Source organism: Patella vulgata, chromosome 2 (assembly GCF_932274485.2).
Source record: "Patella vulgata chromosome 2, xgPatVulg1.2, whole genome shotgun sequence".
NCBI classification, from domain to species: domain Eukaryota; kingdom Metazoa; phylum Mollusca; class Gastropoda; family Patellidae; genus Patella; species Patella vulgata.
The window spans coordinates 78,225,235-78,247,119 of NC_065880.2; the positions used below are offsets into that span (position 1 = coordinate 78,225,235).

The following is a 21,885-nucleotide window of genomic DNA, read 5'->3' on the forward strand; positions in this document are numbered from 1 at the left end:
AGTAGGCCGTAGTGCACATTGTATGGCGTATGCCCGTCTTCATTAGCCCAGTCGGAGCAGAACAGTAGGACGTTAAACCTCATTTCATTTTATTTGTTAATATATAAACCAGAAAATGAAATAAAGCAATGTTTTATTATTCACAATATAATTATATATCATATCATATATCATACAATAAAATATAAACAATTTAAATAACTATATTTCTTTATATTTAGTATAAACAGTTAGAATAATTATATTTCTTTATATATAAACATTTAAATAACTACATGTATATTATGCCTTTATATATAATATAAACAGTTTAAATATGTCTGTATATAAACAATTTAAATAATAATTTATATAATATAAACAATTTAAATAATTATATGTCTTTATATATTATATAAATATCAACAAATTGACTAGAGTTGGTTATTAATTGATGGTAAATGGCTTTCAATTGTCTGAAAAATCTGAGGTATTTATTAGAATAAAGTTTTCTGGATTTTCGAGGCAGTTTAATAAGATTCTATATTCAGACATGTTATTGGGATTTTAAGTTAATACAGGGTAGTAGCTGATTTAAAGATACATTAGTTAAGAGTTTAATAAAGCGTTGGCCATTCTTGCTATAATAATTCAAAAATAGATGATAAAAAAGGCAAAATATTGTAAATATCAGTCAAATTACATTATTCTGAACGGAGTTGTCACTGTTGGAAGTTCGGACTAGAAATAGACATCAACCCCACCCACATATTCTCGATTATCATTCTCAATGGCAATGGTACCCCGGCAGGCCTTTCAGCACCAGTCTCCGGTAGTGACGGTAAACGTTATCTTGGTCAGCCATTTATTGATTTAATTTTAAATGGACGACTGTTTAAATCCAAGACATCCGAGGGTCTACAGAGTTGATTTGGAGCTCTTCGTGTAAATAAAGTTCTAATTAATAATTTATATGACATCTAATGTACGTTTAACTCAAAATCGACTGTAACTTAAAATTTTGGGAAAATGAGTGTAGTGAAGATGGCTTATCTTAAAGATGTATTATGTAAAATTTAGATACAAAGATGGCTATAATTCTTTAAAAAAAAAGATAAAACAAAATTAATAGACTGAAAATTTCATTTAAATTACTTTATTCTTGGCGACGTTATCACTATTTGGAGTTTTGGCAAGATTTGACATTGATTGTTTATTATCTTAACAACGGTACTTGTTATTCGAGACTTAGCCTCGCTTATCCATTCTTAAATTAAATTATTCTAATCTACTTAACATTGAGAGTTGATTATTGTCTTGTCATGTTAATAAATGTTTAAGTAATAATTTATATAAAATTTAAAATCAAAATAAAGACCTGCAATAGGAAGATTTAGATCTTACATAATGCATCTTTAAGTAAAGCTCAAATTTTAAGCTACACTCGATTTTAACTGATTTCAGTGTTTGTGAATAAGATCTCTGAACGTCCTTGTTGTGTTTTAAATTGTAAATTCAGAAATGGAAGACGGTAAGCTTATTGACGTAAAGAAGCTCACTTACGATTTTTATGTCCAAATAAAAATACCATCTTGTGGATCTTGTCCTTCTCCGATCGAATCATGTTGTATTTACGGGGTACATATAAGTTTCCAACTTGGAAATAGCTGCTTGTCAAGACTACTTCCACCAAACTCCGCTCTCAAACTAATATTAGAGTATGCAAAGTAGAAATAGTGCACAGGTAAAATAAAACAGGTGATAATGTCACAGGTAAAAAAGGCACACCTGGAAAAATGACACAATGATAAAATATGTACATACAGAATTAAATTCTGCAAAATAAGTTATTATTACATTAGATTGTATTTTATTATTGCAGTATTTGATGTATAATTTTATTTGTGTTTTATTTATTTGTTGTAAATTATTATTTGATATTCTCGTTAGGCTTTCACCTCCGGTGAAAGACTATTGTTATTACTAAGATTAATATTTCTATTTGTAATGTGTAGAATAATTAAGATTAAATTATGTCTAAACTATTTTGTTCTTCTTAATTTACCAGTTGTACTGGTGTTTTACTTGTACCATTATAACCTATATAGCATGGTTCGAGTTGGAAATAACGTAATTACTGTAAACAGGTCACGATGTGAACACAGCGTGATCAAGCAAATTATTCATAACTCATATCAATGAGTTTCCTCCCCTTGAATGTACATTTTATTTGAGTCATCTAGTTATCACTCATTAAGTGGGCATATCATATGATGTTCCTGATTTTATCGTTAAACTGGTAATAATAAAATGGTTACATAAACGTTGTCATGACACCATAATTATCACGCGTATTCATATAGAATGGGTCATCTGAAAAAAGAAATAAAAAAAAATATTAAGATTATATTTAAACATACCCCTTCTGATGTTTTAACATCAACACGACAAACTACGTCATTTCGGGACTAACATGATATTTCAATAATTCCCTTGCCCTTAGGGGCCTTTAGCAGTGGGGGGGGGGACTCGTCCTGTTACACTGACAAGCGGGGACCACACCGGAAAATTACGATGAACTTTCTCGATCAAAATGAAATTGGGTTTCACATCCTACTGTTCTGCTCCGACTGGGCTAATGAAGACGGGCATACGCCAAACAGTGTGCTACGAGGAATATTTTGCTCGGACATTGGTGCTACGGTCTACTCTTATATCGATTTCTCGGTGAACGGTTAGCGACCCAATGTCTTACTCATTGATCCACCACGGTACAAGTTCAAATAATAAAGAAACTAACCAGGATTATCCTGTTGACCTGATTCTATATCTTGTGTTTTATTCTGTTTATCTTCTATCAGTTGTACAGCACAGTCGTATAGAAACGAATACTGACACTGAAAAATAACGTACATGTTTACATTATTTATGGTGCTCAAATTAACATAATATAAATTTAATTTATCGCCCAATTTCCAAAGTATCTTTTGTTCCGTGGAGCTAGTTTGTTCTGTCCATGTAGTTTTTCTCAGATTCGTTGAAGATGACCTTTAAGGATTTAATTATGACCTTATTATTTGGAATGGCATAATCACGATTATTTTTTTTAATTATGATATCGTATCGGCTCAAAATCAGATAAGCGCCATCCCCGGTGTATTTGTTCAGTTATATCGTGAATCGTGATAAATCAAATAATCGTCAGAAAAATGATTATAGTGAGAATGGGAGTTATTTTAAAGGAGCTAAATCACTAACATTTGGGACCTAGAAATTGACAAAAGTGGGTCGCAACGCATATAATACTGTAATATGAATGTATATAAACTGATTTACATTCAATGGTTTCCGTTTTTACTCCAATTTCAAATCAGTTATGTTCGGCGAAATAAGCCAGGCAGTCTCAAGCGAGTGCAAATTTCTAGCGTCTGGTTATTCCAGTCTACATACGCCGTTTGATTTGGTGCAATGTGTCTAGCCTCGTCCCTCGAGTCTCTTGATACAACTGGGGCTGAAGCGCATTATGGTACACGATTCGTGTACCAATGGTAAAATGTTTATTTTGTCTTAAATATTGGATATCAAAAGCCCATCTTTTTCCGATAAGATCACAACATGAATGTTGATTTAATTTAACAAATAAATAGTGTTTTCAATGTTGAAGATTTTGGGTGATATTGAGTTAGAGACTTAGCTACTTTAAATATAAATAACATTCTCGATTTCATCGTACCTCTGACACGTTCATTTCCGGTTATATTGTGTATTAGTTATTTTCTGAATGTGGATCGGGGCTCATGGCACTTGATTACTGGCTTCGAATGAAAAGTACGTATATTATTTTTAAGACTGAAATCGTCAGATGGGATTTATTTTGGAGTGAGGGTGGTTGTGAAGGCAATACCATTGCCAAAATGCTCAGGTTATTTCAAAGGCTAGGCGTTCCATCCATCGTTATGTAATTTTTCCGTTGTTATATTTTTGTCAGACAAGCTACTAGGATGTTTTGGTTGGGATGTGGTAAGATGTATGCGACACTAACATGATATCTATAAAAAATGGAGACCTATGGGAATTAGATTTTAGTGCTATGCTCTACTCTTAATTTGTAGTGTAGTGCGGTGCTCTTACACTTACATTAGTCAGAGCCGGTCACAATTGGTAGAATATCTTATGGCAATTAGTCTTTGTCTTAACATTTTAAGGGACATCTGAACGTGCGCTACAGTACAGATGACTTTTTAAAGTTAGACAAAAACTGAAGGGAGAGAGAGGGAGAGTGATAGAGAGAGAGAGAGAGAGAGAGAGAGAGAGAGAAATGGGGTTTAACGTTCACTTGACAGGTTATTTCGGGACTAACGCATGGTTCAATTTTATTTCAATAATTCTCTAGCGCGTAGGGGTATGTAGCAGTGGGAGGAAACCGTAGGGCCCGTTGAAAACCCACGAGGTTGGACAGGCGACCCTACTCCTTGCCACGTACAACCGGCGAATCGAAACCACGCCAGTTGACTGAATGACAGACCTTATGATACAGCGAAAAGGTGAAGGATTTGGTTTGCTGTATTTATGTTTGATATTATATGTATATATAATATAAACGACTGTAAATACTTACTTCTGTTTGAACCATTAAAACTCTATTATTCCTGAGTTTTAATACATAGTCATATATATCTATAGCTTTATTCAAATCATGTTGATTTATATATTGTTGTATATAATCCAGTGCTATATATGTACCCGTTCTACCTACACCAGCACTACAATATAAACAAATATATAAAATATAAACAAATATATAAAATATAAACAAATATATAAAATATAAACAGATATATAAAATATAAAACAGACATATAAAATATATGATATAAACAAACATATATTATATAAACAAATATATATTATATAAACAAATATATATTATATAAACAAATATATAAAATATAAATAAATATATAAAATATAAATAAATATATTATATAAACAAGACGGGCACACGCCATACAGTGTGCTGCGAGGGAACTTTTGCCCAGACAGCGGCACTACGGCCTAATCTTATATCGAATTCCAATTGCTAAGGGATCTTTTACGTGCAAGCAATGTGTACCAGGGACATCGATTTGTCGTACCACCCCAATGACTATACGTTGTCCCTTGACAGGCCACTGTACTACTGAAATGGGGGGATTCACGCAGCAATCGAACACAGGACCTCTAGGGTAGCGAACCAACGTCTTACTCACTGAGCCACCATGGATACTCCTCTGTATGATTTTAACCGTTATAATGATTCGACAAAATAAATTATGTACCTGCAGTGAACAACTACTGGACTTGTGTCGTTAGATTCCATATTTTGTCGTACTGTTCGTATAAATTGTAAAATATCATTTCTCTCCACCGAAGCTGACTTATCTTTCCATTGCAAATAGTGAAAATGTTTCACAGTTCGGCATTCTTTCTTTTTGTTGTTCTACAAAAGATAATAAATGAAATGGGGTTTAACGTCCTACTGTTCTGCTCCGAATGTGCTAATGAGGAGGGAAATTTTGCCCGGACAGCAGCGTTACGGTCCATATCGAAACCACCTACCAATTCCACGCGCACGCCAATGTGTATACGGGAGCTCGGTTTTTCGCCCCATTCGAAAGACTAGGCAGCTGTCCCTGTCGCTCCTCTACAACAGTTTAGAATGGTTTGTATGATACCATATTAAAATTATGACATGAGAATAACTAATTCTGTAGACTTCCATCAACCAGTTTGCAAATTAGCCCGTCTAACATTTTATCTGCTCCTCAAGAGAATATATTTTTAGCCCTGGATATTTTAGTCTACTTTCCCCTTGTCTCGTTGACAGCAAGTTAAGATCCCCTTACAGTTGGAAATCGAATGCCCACATTTTGCAAGAGAAGGACAGAGAACAAGCTAAAAGCTAAAAAAAAAAAGCAATTTTTCGTACAATCAGGGGCCATAAGCCAGGATGTTACGGTCAGACATGCGACAATATCAAAAGGGATATAAACACATTTTAAGCTTCATCAAAATCGGAAAAAAAATTGTAACATCCAGAGGGTCCACAACCTTAGTATTACATATTTTTACACTATATGCGTACAAGAAGCGGCCATATTGTCGTTCAGTTTCGGTCGGATTTTCGGGAAATTCGAACTCAATCATCATTTTGGTGTAACCGTGATATATTTAAACGGTTTGTAAAACCGGATAAAAAATTGTGACTTTTAGAGGATCCATAAACTAAAAATGTGATATTTCGTGCAATAAGGGGCCATAATCCATGAAGTTACGGTTGGGTATGCGTGAATTTCACGAAATTCGATGTAATTGTGATATACTTGGGCGGTTTTTAAAATCGGATAAAATTATGACATCTAGAGAGGAACCACGAGTTAAAATCTCGCATTTTCATAGAATCAGGTCAGGGGTTATAATCCGGGAAGTTAATTAGGTCCGATATGCGCAAATATTACAAGGGGCTGAGATCTTTGGGTTAAAACAAACAATTTAAGTTTCAGCAACATGTTTCCAGTAGTATAGTTTAAGCCTTACGTTGGATGGCTCAAAACGTTAACGCGTGCGCGTTTGATCATATGGTCTGTCACTGAGTCAAGTGGCGTTGTTTGTACGTGACCAGGAGTATGGACGCCTGTCCAACTTCGTGGGTTTTCTCCGGGTCCCCCGGTTTCCTCCCACAGCTAAGGACCTCTATGCGCTAGCGAATTATTGGAATAAAATTCAATCATATGTTAGTCCCGAAAAGATATCGTTTGTGTCGAGGGGAAGTTAAACACCATTTCTCTCTCCCTCTTTCAACGAAAACAAAATTCTAGGTTTTAATCTTGACAATTGGCGCTGCCCTTGCCAAATCATCCATTATACAACCCATTATTAAACATGAAATAGGGTCTAATTACGTACTACTTTTCTGTACCCACTGGTCTAATGAAGACAATGTGCTTTGATGGAATTTTGACCAGACAGCGGCACTCCGGCCTATTCTTATTTCGAATTTTAACTATGGAGGATTCTTTTACGTGCATGCTAACCCGTAGCCTACACGAGACGTCGGTTTTCGTCCCATCCCATTAACTAGACATGTTTTTACCTGTGAATCTTCATTACAGCATATCATTAAAGTACTGCATGTGTGGGTTTTCTTTGTCACCTCTGAAATTTTTTCTACGGTATATTGCCCATATTCCATAACTTCACCTACTTCACCTGGCCAATATTGTTCACACTTTACCTAATAGATTTAATAATGTGTTAATTAGGACAAAATATGCAGAGGTTTATTAAAATAATCTGATGATGTTAATGAGATCAGGCCCCAAGTTCACAAAGTGTTCTCAGGCTCAAGTTACGAATTTACTCAAAACTGTTCTCCTTATTTTAACTAAAATATAGCATCGTATAAAACTGTTCTTGTTTTAATGTATCAAATACACCAATAAGAAACTATGTGTTTCTGGATCAAAGATATTTCTCATAAACAGTGGTTGAAAGTTGGGTAAATTCTCAAATTAAGTCTGAGAATGCATGTGAACTTGAGGATAGGCATCAGTGACTCAGTGAGGACTAAAATCCGTTAAATTAAAGAGGCATTTTGGAAGATTAGAGAAAGAGATGACAGTTTTCGCTATAATAGTTAAAAAATAAATAAAGTTAAGAGAATATGCTGAAATTTCAGTCTAATTACTTCATTCTGAGCTGAGAAAACCGAATTTCAAAAGACTGTAGCCTTGATTGTCATTGTTACCTTTGTAACGATAATAAACAAAGTATCGATTATCCATTTTTACGGTTAATCATGGACAGCCATTGAATCACAGATCGGATGACATCGAGTGTTGATTATGGTCTTGTCTTGTCATGTCAATAAATGTCTAATTAATAGTTTATTATATGACATTTAAGGCCTAAAGGAAGATCTGCAGTAGGCAGATGTAACTCTTGCATAATGTATGTTTAAGATTGGAAATTAATTAAATCCGCTAAGAAGTCATAAACATTTTGCACAGGCTAACATTTTATACATGAACAAAAATCTAACATTTTAGATAATAACAAAATGCTAACAATTGATGCATTCTGTGAGATTTAGATACAAAGCTAGCCGTGTTTGCTATAATAGTTTAAACATAGAGAATGAAATATTAATATATTGAAAATTTCAATTAAATTACTTCATTCCGTGCGAAGTTTGATTGTTTATTATCCATTTTATAGTTATTTTTTTTTAATCTAGCGGGTGTTCTTATCCATTTAAATCTCGTATCAACATTGGTCTAGAGAGTTGATTCTAGGCTTGTCATGTTAATAAATGTCTATATAACATTTGAATCGCCCCCAAAAAGACCTGCAGATGTAGCTCTTACATAATGCATGTTTAACATTGCAGTTTGTTGTATCTTCCATCTACAATTAAACCAAAATGATTGTACCTCTAAAAAGAATAAATATACAAAATCGACAAGAATTGGAACCGTACAAACCGTGTGACCTTCTTTAAGTGATGTTAACATGACGATTATTGAAACCTTCTCGTGCCAGATCATTCTCCAGAAATCATTGATTGTATCTGGTAATGGTCCCTGTGTAGCAATATATTCTTTACTTTTAGTATAACCCTGAAAACAATGATATAACATTAGTTTCTTGAACGGGGTGTGTGGGGGGAGGGGAGGGGAATAAATTAGTAATTATAAGTATGTCGTGTTATCAGTGCTGGAGTAACCTTTAAGCAAAATAAGCATGTACTTAGGACATCATGATAATGGGGCATCACAGAATGTCAGCTTTGTTAGATGCCAAATTTAAAAGATTTAAGTTAAAGGAGCTAAATCACTGACATTTGGGATCTAGAAATTGAGCTAAATGAGTCGCAACGCATATAATAATGTAATCTGATTGTATATGAACTGATTTACAATCAATTGTTTCCGTTTTGACTCTAATTTTAAATCAGTTATGTCCAGCGAAATACGGCATGAGTCTCAACTGAATAGAAATTTCTAGCGTCTGGTTATTCCAGTCTATTGCGCATGCTCTCCAGATAAGTTATGGCGTCGCCGTTTGACATGGGTTGTGGAATATGTCTAGCCTCGTTCTTTCTGGTCACTTGTTACAAATGACGCTGAAACGCACTATGGTACACGATTCGTGTACCAATGGTAAAATGTTTATTTTGTCTTAAATATTGGATATCAGAAGCCAATCTTTTCCCGGTATGTTGATTTGAATTGACAAATAATTTGTGTTTTCAACGTGTAGGACTTTGGGTGATATTGAGTTAGGGACTTAATAAGAACCATCAATTGGTTTTTTAATGTTTTTGTCTTTTCATACTGTTAGCTGTTTTGCCGCAATTAATAATAACGTGTGTAAAATACAAGAAAAACTGCGATTGTTTGTGGTTTTTGAATTTTTGAATTACATAATGGGGGCACCAAAATCTTTTAAGTGCTGAGGGCCTCTTTAGGTCTTAATCCGGCCCAGCGTGTTATGGTTTAATAAAATCTTACTGAAATGACATGGTTTTACTGTGTCTTTTGAGAGACAAATAGTCGGACAGCCGTGCTTCCGCCTACTCTTAATCGTATTCGATCTGCCAAGTATTATTTTATGTGCACGCCAACAGTTTTCCGTTGCACCCGAATAATAAGAGGGAGGGAGAGAAAGAAATGGGGTTCAACGTCCACTCGACACAAACCAGGTTATTTCGGGACTAAGATATGGTTTAATTTTATTTCAATAATTCGCTTGCGCGTAGGGTCTTTAGCAGTGGGAGGAAATCAGAGGACCCGGAGAAAACCCACGAGGTTGGACAGGCGACCCTACTCCTTGTCACGTACCGTACAAGCGTGACAGACCATATGATCCAGTGCGCACGCGTTAACCATTCAGCCACCCAAACCCCCTTTACTGATACAGGGTTGGATAAGTCAGAAAAATCATAACCTTCATACCTCATCACAATTTCTAAGGTCAGTCATGTGACATGCCCATATTCCTTAATAAGCGGGGAATCGAAACCACGCCAGTTGACTTAATGACAGACCTTATGATACAGCCCGCACACGCTATCCATTCGGCCATCCATCCCCGAATAAGAGACTATTCTTTACCAGGCTACGTCGTCGTGCACCACTGACAAGGTGAAATTAGACTGGATAATCTCGATACCTCCAGGTTACCGAGCCAACGCCTTACTTTATTGAGCCACCGTGGGTTCCTTACCCGCATTTCACCACCCCTCAGTAATCCATCAAACAATAACTGGAGCCGTGGTGGCTCAGTGAGTAAGACACAGGCTCGCTAATCAGAAGGTCTCGTGTTCGCGCCGGTGTTGGCCGAGAAAATTCCTCGGGATTTTTTTTTTCACCGCGTCCTCTAGCCAGTGGTGCAGGACTAAGGGCCTGACAAGAATAGTATCTAGTCGTTTGGATGGATGGAAAAAACGGGGAAAGGGTACACATTGCAGTGAAGGTAAATGAAGCCTTATACACATATAGACTCCGATATAAGAGTAGGCCGTACTGTCGCTGTCATGGCAAAATTTCCCTCATTGCACACTCTACGTTAAACCCCATTTAAATTTATTTCACCACAAAAACCCCCCAAAAAACAACTTACAGTTATGTAGTTAGCATTGATATAATCAGAGTTGACGTCATCATCTTCTATCGGTAAACAAACACGACTGTGATCAACTTGAAAACAACAAGACATCAAATTATATATTATATTTACAATCATATGGCTGAAGAAATGGTCCGAGAAATCCTTCTAGGTTTAATAAAACGAAACACTTCTTTATTTGTTCAGTGTAAATTTTAATTCTATTTCATCTTATTTCTATTATTTAGACGAAAAACGTCTTCTTCATTGATTCTTTACACGTTTAGAATTTTTACACTTCTGCCTAGCAACCATCATTATGAAGTCGTTTGGTGTCGCCACTGCGTGCTCATTTGGTGATTGCGCACCTGGTAGGGACCATTATGTTTATATAAACGACTCGCTCGTCGCATGGTTGGTGATTGGGTGGAGTGATGAGAGAGAGAGAGAGAGAGAGAGACCTCTATAGGGCCCACAACCTTGATATACCATATTTTTACGCTATTTGAGAATGAACGGCGGCCATTTTGTCTGTCAATTTTGGGCCGATTTTCATGAAATTCAAACCCAGTCGTCCTTAGGGTGTAGAGGTGATATAATAATACGTTTTTTTAAATCGGATAAAAATTATGACCTCTATAGGGTCCACAAGCTAAAAAAGCGATTTTGCGTACAATCAGGGGCTATAATTCAGGAAATTACGGTCCGATATGCGCGAATATCGACAGGAACCGAGATCTTTAGGTTATAGACTTACATTTCAAGTTTCAACAAAATCGGATAAAAATTGTGACCTCTATAGGGTCTACAACCTTGATATACCATTTTCTTACGCTATTTGAGAACGAACGGCGGCCATTTTGTCTGTCAATTTTGGGCCGATTTTCACGAAATTTGAATTCAGTCGTCCCTAGGGTGTAACGGTGATATAATAATACGATTTTTTAATTCGGGTAAAAATTATGACTTCTATAGGGTCCACAAGCTAAAAACGTGATTTTTCGTACAATCAGGGGCTATAATTCAGGAAGTTACTGTCCGATATGCGCAAATATCTAAAGGAACTGAGATCTTTGGGTTATAAACTTACATTTCAAGTTTCAACAAAATCGGATAAAAATTGTGACCTCTATAGGGTCCACAAGCTAAAAACGTGATTTTTCGTACAAACAGGGGCCATAATCTATGAAGTTTCGATCCGATACATGCCAATATCGAAAGCAGCCGAGATCATTTGGGGATAAACCTATATTTCAAGTTTCGTCGAAATCGGATAAGAATTGTGACCTGTAGAGAGTCCACAAACAATTGTGGACGGACGGACAGGGGCGACGGCATAATACGTCCACATGAAAATGTGGGCGTATAAAAATGATAAACCTTTTCTTGATATGGTTCAATGATATAAATTTAGAAACCTCATACTGTAGGGATGAAACGGCCTTTTCGGGAGTCTGGGATAATCTGTTCATGTGGATAGCGATGGAGTTTTTATTTCTGATTCCTTCATTACACCGACCTGACTAACTTTATGGTAGTTTTTTTTCCAAAAATATTTTATTCAAGTTGCATAAAGCAATACCGAAATTCATAGATAGCGGTTTATCGTCCTACTTTTCTACACCATCCAGGCTAATGAAAACGAACTTACGGTGTGCCATGAGTGAAATTTACGGTCTACTTTTATTGCGAATAACAGCTGCAACGGTTTTCGTCCGACACGAACTACTAGACACTGTATATGTCTACAATGTATATGCAACCTCCGCAAATCACAAGGACGGAACTAATAATGTCAGAAATATTATAAAGCGTAGTTTTGCGAGTGTGTATACTAGCTGACGATGTTATATAACCCATAGACATATATTTTTTTTATGATATAACCGCCATATTCCGGCGTGGTTATCCGTCCCTTGTTATTGATACAAGACGAGGGTCTGACACGGACAGTGGCTAGTCGTTCGGGTAGTATAAAGAGACATATTTTAGAGCATTAACAGAATAATTTATAGATCAACAGTATATAAATAGTAATTGGCTTAACTGTAAAATAAAAATAAAATAAAATTCTCCAAATCCTGCACTTGTCTTTAAAAAAAATAACAAATGCTGTTTAGCTTATATTTAAAACAGTATTTGCAAACCATATCACGTTCGATGTTGTTTTCAATTTTTACACTCCGCCAAACCATTCAACCTGACGAAGAGCGAGTCGTTTGTGGCAACATAATGATCCCGCTCAGTGCTCAATCACCAAATTGAGCACACGGTGGCGACACCAAACGACGTCATAATGATGGTTGCTAGGTAGAGGTATCAAAATTCTAAATTTGCTCGACGTTCATGATTAACATGTAAAGTGACAATGAAGTAGACATTTTTCGTCTTAACAATAAAAATAAGACGAAACAGAATTAAAATTTACATTGAACAAATAAAGAAGTTGGATTATACATTGTCTTAATTTAGGAATTACAAGAATTGAAGTTAGAAATTACATGAATTAAGGTTAGAAGTTACATGAATTAAGGTTAGAAGTTACATGAACGGAGGTTAGAAATTAGACGATAGCATGTTAGAATTTTGAATCTAATATACCGCCATAATTACATGAATTAAGGTTAGAAGTTACATGAATTAAGGTTAGAAGTTACATGAACGGAGGTTAGAAATTAGACGATAGCATGTTAGAATTTTGAATCTAATATACCGCCATACAATAAGAGTAAAAGACGGCGAGAGAAGAGAGCATGGAGCCGCAATTAGACCTGTATGGTGCTAGTTACCACGGGATAAACGTCAGAGATCATTTTCACTTAAATTGTAATTCTAATCTAATATTGAGAATGGCTTATATATGGGAGTCATTCAAAGAAACTGTTTTTGTATATATTGTCAGACTATCCCAGGAAGACTATGTAAATTGATGTCATATAATGTTAGGAGCAGAACAGTAGGACGTTAAACCCCATTTCATTTCATATAATGTATTATATATACTTTAGTACGTTACCTAATATTATTTATAATCCATTGCCATCGACATCTATTATTCTACTGATTTATATATATATATATATATATATGTATGGTAAATTCAATTTGTATACATTATTAATATTTGAAGACGCCTATAGAGGGCAGACAGGTAGCTTATATGATTAATGTAATGTAGTAATGTGGTGAATTTTGTTACCTGGACGAATATATATATATATATATATACTTACAAGGAAGAACGTTGTTAAAACGATTTTTTTCTGCATTTCCTTCCTTATTGGCTTCTGAGCAGTAAAGTTTTGGGCTCAATTGTGCTAAATCCTGAAATTAGAATTGTGTCTACATTAATTCGAATCTTACTTTTAAGGATGTGTTGACGCCAATATTTATTGCGTAGGACTGAATCTCTACCTTCTTCATATGTCAATGCATGACGTGTCTCATACAATATTCATTCGGGGTAGGGGGGGGGGGGTATGGCCGAATGGTTAGCACGTGCGCGTTGTATCATAAGGTCTGTTAATGATTCAACTGGCGTGTTTTCGATTCCCCCCTGGGGTTTCTCCGGGTCCTCTGGTTTCCTCCCACTACTAAGCGAATTATTGAAATGATATTGAACCATATGTTAGTCCCGAAGTGACCTAGTTTTTGTCGAGTGTATGTTACCCCCCTCTCTCTCTCTCTCTCTCTCTCTCTCTCAATATTCGCTTAAGGCGGACCTCCAGGTGAGTGAACCAGCGCCTTACCCACTGAGCCGCCGTGTCTCCCATTACAAATATACCTTGATACTATGAAGATGAGTACACGAAAGGTTATAATATAATTACCTCAAACTGATCGATAATGAGTAAATTATCATCACGATGAAACGCTTCCACTTCGGCTTCCATCTTAGATAAAACAATCGGCCTAAAACAAAAACAAAACATTACCCCCCTTTAAATTTTCTGGAACAACAGAAATGATTAGGTATTCTATTTCAGCCTTAATTAGAATACCACAAATCTAACCCTATTAGTATTACCATTAAGCCATTCCAAATCTACACTAAAGATAAATGGCATTTATGGATCACCATAGATAGTATACTAGTTTTTCTAGATACGTGTTCTTACTTTTTGACACAATCCTGGAAATTCTACCTTTAGCAGACGACATGATTATATAGATTAAAGTTGTTGTCATATCCAATAAAAGAAATCAACATTGTGTCATCTAGAAAATTTCATTCAAATTACTTTATTTTTAGGAAAGTTATCACTGTTGGAAGTTTTGACAAGATGTGGCATAGATTCTTTATTATCCTAACAACGGTACTTGTTATTCGGGGCTTATCCCCGATTCGCCATTTTGATTCTCATTAAATAAGCGACCGTGTTTCAATCCGTTTAAATCTGTGTCATCCGATGTTCTAGAGAGTTATTTATAGGCTTGGCATGTTAATAAATGTCTAATTAATAGTTTATATAACATTTAAAGACAAAAGAAAGACCTACAACAGGTAGACTTAGATCTTACAAAATGCATATTTAAAACAGACCTGTTAGATGAAGGAAGTAGCATAAGCCTGCATAAAAATGTTTCCATGCCCAGTCGTGAGTTCCAAATAGAAGCTTTCTAAATATTAACAAAAGGCCCATTGCGATTCCCTGCACAAAAAAAACCAAAAAACAAAAACCTTACCGCTTTGTAGTTCTTTTAAGGTTTTGCAATCTTTGTTTACGTGTTGATGATCTGAATGAAAACAATAACAAATACAATACTACAGACCGCTGAATGAAAATAACAACAAATACAGTACTACAGACCGCGGAATGAAAACAACAACAAATACAGTACTACAGACCATAGAATTATTACAAACCCGAACATTTATTACAGCACTAGTTTCCTCTGTATAAACTAGTTTTGTAATAAACATTCATTTTTGTAATAAACGTTCAGTGTTGTAATAAACATTCAGGTTTGTAAAAACTGTGGGTTATTACGGAATGGAACGTGTATAAAACTATTTTCCATGTACCCGTGAGATATGGCATTATCATGTGTAGCATCAACAAGATTCGGATATTTAACGGTCTTTATATCAGTTTATGTGGAATCAATTACAATATACGTTTGTGTGGAACCAATTAGAGTCAATTACAATATACGCCTGTTTGGAACCTATTACAATACACGTTTGTGTGTAATCAATTACAATGCACGGTTGTGTTGAATTAATTACAATACACGTTTGAGTGAAACCAATTACAATACACGTTTGTGTAGAATCAATTACAATACACGTTTCGCGCATCAAGATTTTATCTGGATTGTTGAAGTTTCAGGTTTGGAGGTGGGTCAGTGATACGGGCCCTGAACTAAAATCAATCCAATGAATACAATTCTTCGCTTTTTCACTTTGGGAGCAAAAGAGCGATATCTAAACATTATAGAGTCTAAAAATGACACCATATGGTATATAGAGGATATTTGTCGTTTTAGAGTGAATAACATATTTTATTTCATCAAGAAGCAAGAAAACTTATATTTTCACGAATGCGTAGCATGAGTGAAAATATAAACGTTTTCTTGCTCAGAGATGAAATAAAATATATTATTCACGACAAAACGACAAATGTTCTATTTATTTTATGATTTTACAATCATTTTGGGTAAAAACAACATGCACTACTGCTAGCCAGTGGAATAACACTTTTATTTCACTGATAAAACGCGGTATTCCACTACTGATCATAAAATAATTTGTTTTATTGCCGAGGGCCTCAGCCCATGGAAGATTTAACCAAAGAATAAAAATCAGGGTGGGTTGATTTAATTTTACTTTTCTTTTAATTGAATACCACGAATTTGTACTGAATTAACTATGGGTTAAAGAATTTTGTCTGGAGCCACCCTTCTCTGTGGGACATTTTTCGGGCATCGATTACCATTTGTGAATGCAACTGCAACAGTCTAATTGGATGGTTGGAATTCAGGTCGGAATAGAGTGGGATTGCGGTTGCAAACCAATTCGAAAGTTTGAAGTTGCTTAAAGGCAATACCACTCTTGTTGTAACTGAATAATACGAGTTCGCACCCGTAAATCACTTGACACAAACATGACCTCTTTTGGTCGATTTTTTAAAGCAAGGGTATTCCTTGACAATTACAATGTTTTGAGAAGGATTTAAAGCCAATTTATGATAAATTAATTAGTTTGAATATGTTTATAGGCCAAATATATCATCAAATCACCCAGTTTGTACACGGGAGTGTATCTTTAAATCACGGACTAGAATAGCAGAAAAACGCATTTGAGGCGGTTAAATTTTCAGAATTTTCTCGGGAAGCACGAGGCCCCCATACCCCGCGATGATTGATTGGTTGTTTGGGATTTGGGATTCAGGTGAGTCACTTAAGGTAGGCTATATTGGACCACATTAAAGTTGCTGTATTCACGGGCTGGAATAGCAGGAAAACGCGTTTGAGGCAGATAAATTTTCATCGAGCTCCTATGCCTATGCATCACGGGACCATTTTATATATAAATTTATCTGATATTTCTAAATTTATCTAGGTAAGATGACACGGGTGAAACGTGAAACACCCTTCATAAAAGGCCTCTGGTTATTAAAAAATGTAAAAGTCTCGTCATGATCCAAATGTATAAATAATGAATTTATTTATCGTTGATGTTATACATACGTATACAAATTCATACACCGTTTTCTTTATATTATATATTATTATTGACATAATTATTCAACAAGGACGTTACTCAAATATCTATTTTATTTTTCACATTTGACGGCGTTAACGAGCATAAAAGGTCTGACTATTAATTTCATTCGTGCAAACCAGTGAGGTGTTATATAGAAATAGATGTTAATACAACCGTCTTAAGAGGGTCCCACTATCACGAGACGCGTCAAGAAAACGCGTTTGCCTCCGTCAATATTTCCAAACTTTCTTCTTCTTCTTCTTTTTTTTTTGTTTGGGGGGGGGGGGGTCCTACATGGTAAGCTCCGCCCCTTCGCCTCTCACAGACGACCGACACCCCCGTCTGTAACCCGAAATTTCAGGGTCTGACCCCCCCCCCCCAACATTCATCGAGCCCGTGCGCCTGTGATCCGGCTAACGTAAATTGATTAATCTTATTTCCAGGTGAAACTGTATATACATGTATGTCGCCAAGTAATAACTTTAAACAAATTATATACAAAATGGGGGCCACGGTGGCTCAGTGTCTAAGACGTTGGCTCATTACCCGGAGGTCCGGTGTTCGATCCTTGTGTTGATCGAGAGCATGCCCCCCCCCCCTTGTCATTGGTGCAGAACGTAGGGCCTGGCAAGGGACAACAACGTATAGTCGTTCGTATGGTATGAAAAACTGAGGTCCCATGTACCCATTGGCGTAAACGTAAACGAATCCTTGGCAGTTAGAATTCGATATAAGAGCAGGCCGCAGTTGGTCGTAGTGCCGCTGTAAATTATCAAGCTTAAATTAATTTTAAAGACTCTATGCTGATCTTAGCGCTATATAGTCCCTTGCCAGGGCTGGGCCCATTACATTGCCAATGTAATTAATTACATTACCATTACCATTACTTTTTAAATGTATTCATTACAATTACTTTCTCATTTTTAGCAATATAATTAATTACCATTACCCATTACATTGAAAGTAATTAATTACCATTACCCATTACTTTATGACTATATAAATAAAAAAAACATTTTTCATAGAAATTATAACATCAAGACAAATTTTATAGTGACCGGCAGTGGTGACAAAAACTGACATTTTCACTGTATGACTTGAAAAATGAATCAAAACTATAGTTAATTAACTGTATTTTCTTTAAAGTAATTTTTTTAAAATTTTAATCAGTCCAGATAGTTTTTCTGTAATATATTGTATAATAAATGGTAAATTATTCAGCATGACTCTAAAACAAAATATATATTAGCTTTAAGTAACCATAAAATGATGAGATATTTAAAGGTCATTGCTTGGTTTGTCACTTGTTACCTTGAGATTAAGATTAAAGTGCAGTAAGACTATTTATTGTCTTTTAATCTAACTGACTGATTGATTGACTGAGTGATTGGCTGCAAATTAGTACTAATCTTTGATTATAATATACATCTTATCAGAAATGCACTTCTTAGGTTACATGTCTAAGAAAGGTTCCTACATAAAAAGTAATAAAAGAAAATGTTCAATGCCTTCTTATTTTTCTTATAATTTGTTAAAACTGATTTAAATCTTTTTTTGGAATTATAATGAATTGGATTTGTGTCAGATACACTTAATTACTTTTTTGGTGCTATAAAATTTGAGGCTTGCCATATTGGACATATTTATATATGCCATAAAATTTAATTGAAAAGTAATTGAAATGTAATTGACCATTACATGATTTTTGGAATGTAATTAATTACATTTCCATTACTCACTACTTTTGAAATCTTCCTTTACTCATTACATGGCCATTACTTAAAAAATGTAATGATTACATTCCATTACCCATTACCATTACCCCAGCCCTGTACCTTGCAAGCTATAATCTCTAAAAGGATTATCAGACGAACAATGGTCCAATTCCATTCAATATTTACAAAGATATGCCAAATGTAATAAACCCTCCGCCATCTTTATTTGTCCGTGAACCAAACTGATCGGCGTTGGTAATTTGATTTTGTACATACTGCCGTGGATTAAGTCATAAAACTTTGTTAATTGATCATTTTACCTTTTGTATCGTAGAAAGAACACCACAGCTACCACGACTATAACCAGGAGTAGGAACACACCTATCCAGTAATATGGCGGCGATGCTGCAGATAGAAATAACCACATGTAATCGTTATTTGGAGTTATACCAAAAATGTTAATCTACTAATTCTAATCATCATTCGATTATAATTTCGTTTCGTTTATTTTCTCAATGAAGTGCACTATAAAAATTAAAACGAAGCGTAATTTAGATTTTATGTTAATCCGACTTTTGATACTATTGCGTCGCTAAATACAAATTCGAAAAATGGCCGAAAATAAAGTGAGGAGTGGGCGTGTAACCCGATTCCATTTCTAAACCGGAAAATCAATCTAAATTGGACTTGTAAAGCTTTTGGGTAGATCATATATTTAAAAACCAGATATTTTGACAAAAGTTAGGGTTTATACTCACTACCTTGTTGTCGTGGCGATCCTCCCGCTGTTGTTTTTGCTGCTGTAGGTGAAGGTGTTGGTGTTTGTATTGTTGTTGTAGTTGGTTTTGTCGTTGTAGATGATGTTGCTGCGATTGTATTTGGTGGTGCTGCGGTTGTATTTGGTGACGGGGGTGTCGTATCGTCCGTTGTAAGGTCTGTCGTTTCTGGAGATGAAGACACAAACGTTTCTGGTTCGGTGGTCATGTCTGTGGTCATGCCCGTGCTATTAATTGACACCTGATCTGGTTTATCTGTTGAAGTTGGTGTCGCTAATGTTTGAGTTGTGGTCGGCATTGGTACTTCACTATTCATTGTCTGTCTTGGTGGTTGTGTTGTTGGCATTGTTGGTGGTTGCGTAGTTGTTGTCATTGTTCGTGGTTGTGTAGTTGTTGTCATTTGTGTCGGTGTTGTTGGTTCTACAGTTGTCATTATTGTCGTTGTTGCCATTTGTGTCGTTGTAATTGGTGATTGTGTAGTTGTTTCTGGTTGCGTAGTAGTGGATGGTGGCATGATTACTGTTGTGTCGTTCATTTCAGCTTGAAGAGTATTACCAAATGCCACTGCAAACTAAATACAAGGTATTGTGTTAACAGCTAAAGCGCACGTGTTGGCCACTGGTGGGAGTCAAGATGTGTCAGTGACTAGGACGATAGAATCCCCGCGTTCGATTCCGGTGTTTTTGTCAGTGGTGCATGATGGGGGACAATGAACAGTGGTGCAATGAACAGTATCTAGTAAAAGAACTCCGGAAACTTGTCCCCTCAAGAAAACACTACACGGCGTATTTCCGTCTTCATTAGCAAAGATGGTGCAGAACAGAAGGATTTTAAATCCAATTTCATTTCATTTCAAACACTGGCGCTTGTCAATATTAACACTATAGACAGGTGTACACAAGTTGTCGCATGTCCACGTACGTTCCACTTGTTGGATACGACAATCAATAAAACTACAAAAATAATAGTTTTATTTTCTCAACGGTTGGGCAAAAGAGAAGGATCTTTCTCGATCACAGATTCTGAGGGTATTTATTGTGTTTAAGCTTGGGATGTGTACACCAGTGTCAGACCACGTCGACATTCTTACCATGATGACTTATTAACACCTCTATCAAAGGGCAGGTATCGATAGGACCAACAGTGGATTAGGATGACCTATTGATCTGGAGTGTTTCGAGCTCTAGCTAGCAGGCCACTTCTTGTTGGGGGTGGGGGGGGGGTTCTAAACTTACTCCGGGTACTCCCACAGGAAAGACTCCCACGCATGCGTTGAATATACTAAAATAAGACAAATTGTCTGCGATATGACCCTCGTTAGAAGCATACGTTAAACCCCAACAACAACAACAACACTGACATAAACCAGTGGTCTTAAAGGACAATGTTGGTGTCAGCCAATATTACATGTGATAGAACTGGTTAAACACATTCCAAATATAATTTTAACACAGAGATCATTGATACGGGAAGTAACTGACCACGTAGACAGCGATAGCGGATATACGGTCGATTTTCAGCTCACTGATAATTCTTTTTAGGACGAAAAGTTGTAATATGAGACTGAGGGGATATCTGTTCGAATCTGACAATACATAAACGAATTGACTGTCACTAGATAAAAGAAAGCGAGAAAAATAGAAATAGTCCGTGGATTACCATGTTTTATCAATCCAGTTCGATTGCCTCTCTTAAGTTTCTTCAAATCGTTACGCATCTATCGTTGCAAAAATCTGTGTTAAAATATTGAATATTGGCTGACGCCAACATTGCCCTTTAACTGTCGCCATAATTATAGGCGGGTATAGAAACATATAGTAATGAGCTGATGAGCTGAAACTAAAGATCTGCATCAGGCATATTTAGCTCTTGAATAGTGCATCTTTAACATTCGAAATAATCATTATTAGTAAATTCTGTATAAACTTGCAATATCGCTATTCTTTATTTATCTTTTCGTCAAAGGGGTTCTCATAACATTATACTTTCACACGATTATAAGTGAGAATATAAGCTTCGTGCGCAGATCGCTTGGAAGCAGTGCCGGATTCAGATGGAG

At 35.8% G+C, this 21,885-nt stretch overlaps 1 protein-coding gene across 3 annotated transcripts in view; it reads right to left on the reverse strand.

The window, feature by feature from the left end:
* Positions 1 to 123: 123 nt before the first annotated feature.
* LOC126812419 (receptor-type tyrosine-protein phosphatase beta) overlaps positions 124 to 21,885 on the reverse strand; it is a 30,146-nt gene continuing 8,384 nt past the window's right edge. The window contains exons 3-14 of one of the 3 annotated variants that reach the window (XM_056098691.1): positions 19,809 to 20,397; positions 19,371 to 19,455; positions 15,313 to 15,363; positions 14,457 to 14,538; positions 13,860 to 13,950; positions 10,642 to 10,718; positions 8,502 to 8,636; positions 7,112 to 7,252; positions 5,298 to 5,458; positions 4,598 to 4,742; positions 2,780 to 2,876; positions 124 to 2,352 (exon numbers count right to left, since the gene is read on the reverse strand). In XM_056098691.1, the coding sequence (XP_055954666.1) occupies positions 2,294 to 2,352; positions 2,780 to 2,876; positions 4,598 to 4,742; positions 5,298 to 5,458; positions 7,112 to 7,252; positions 8,502 to 8,636; positions 10,642 to 10,718; positions 13,860 to 13,950; positions 14,457 to 14,538; positions 15,313 to 15,363; positions 19,371 to 19,455; positions 19,809 to 20,397 (1,713 nt within the window). In that variant the 3' untranslated portion in view covers positions 124 to 2,293. Of the gene's footprint in view, positions 2,353 to 2,779; positions 2,877 to 4,597; positions 4,743 to 5,297; positions 5,459 to 7,111; positions 7,253 to 8,501; positions 8,637 to 10,641; positions 10,719 to 13,859; positions 13,951 to 14,456; positions 14,539 to 15,216; positions 15,279 to 15,312; positions 15,364 to 19,370; positions 19,456 to 19,808; positions 21,544 to 21,885 lie in introns of those variants that run through there. The other 2 variants (XM_056098692.1, XM_050538814.1) reach the window with 2 other exon arrangements.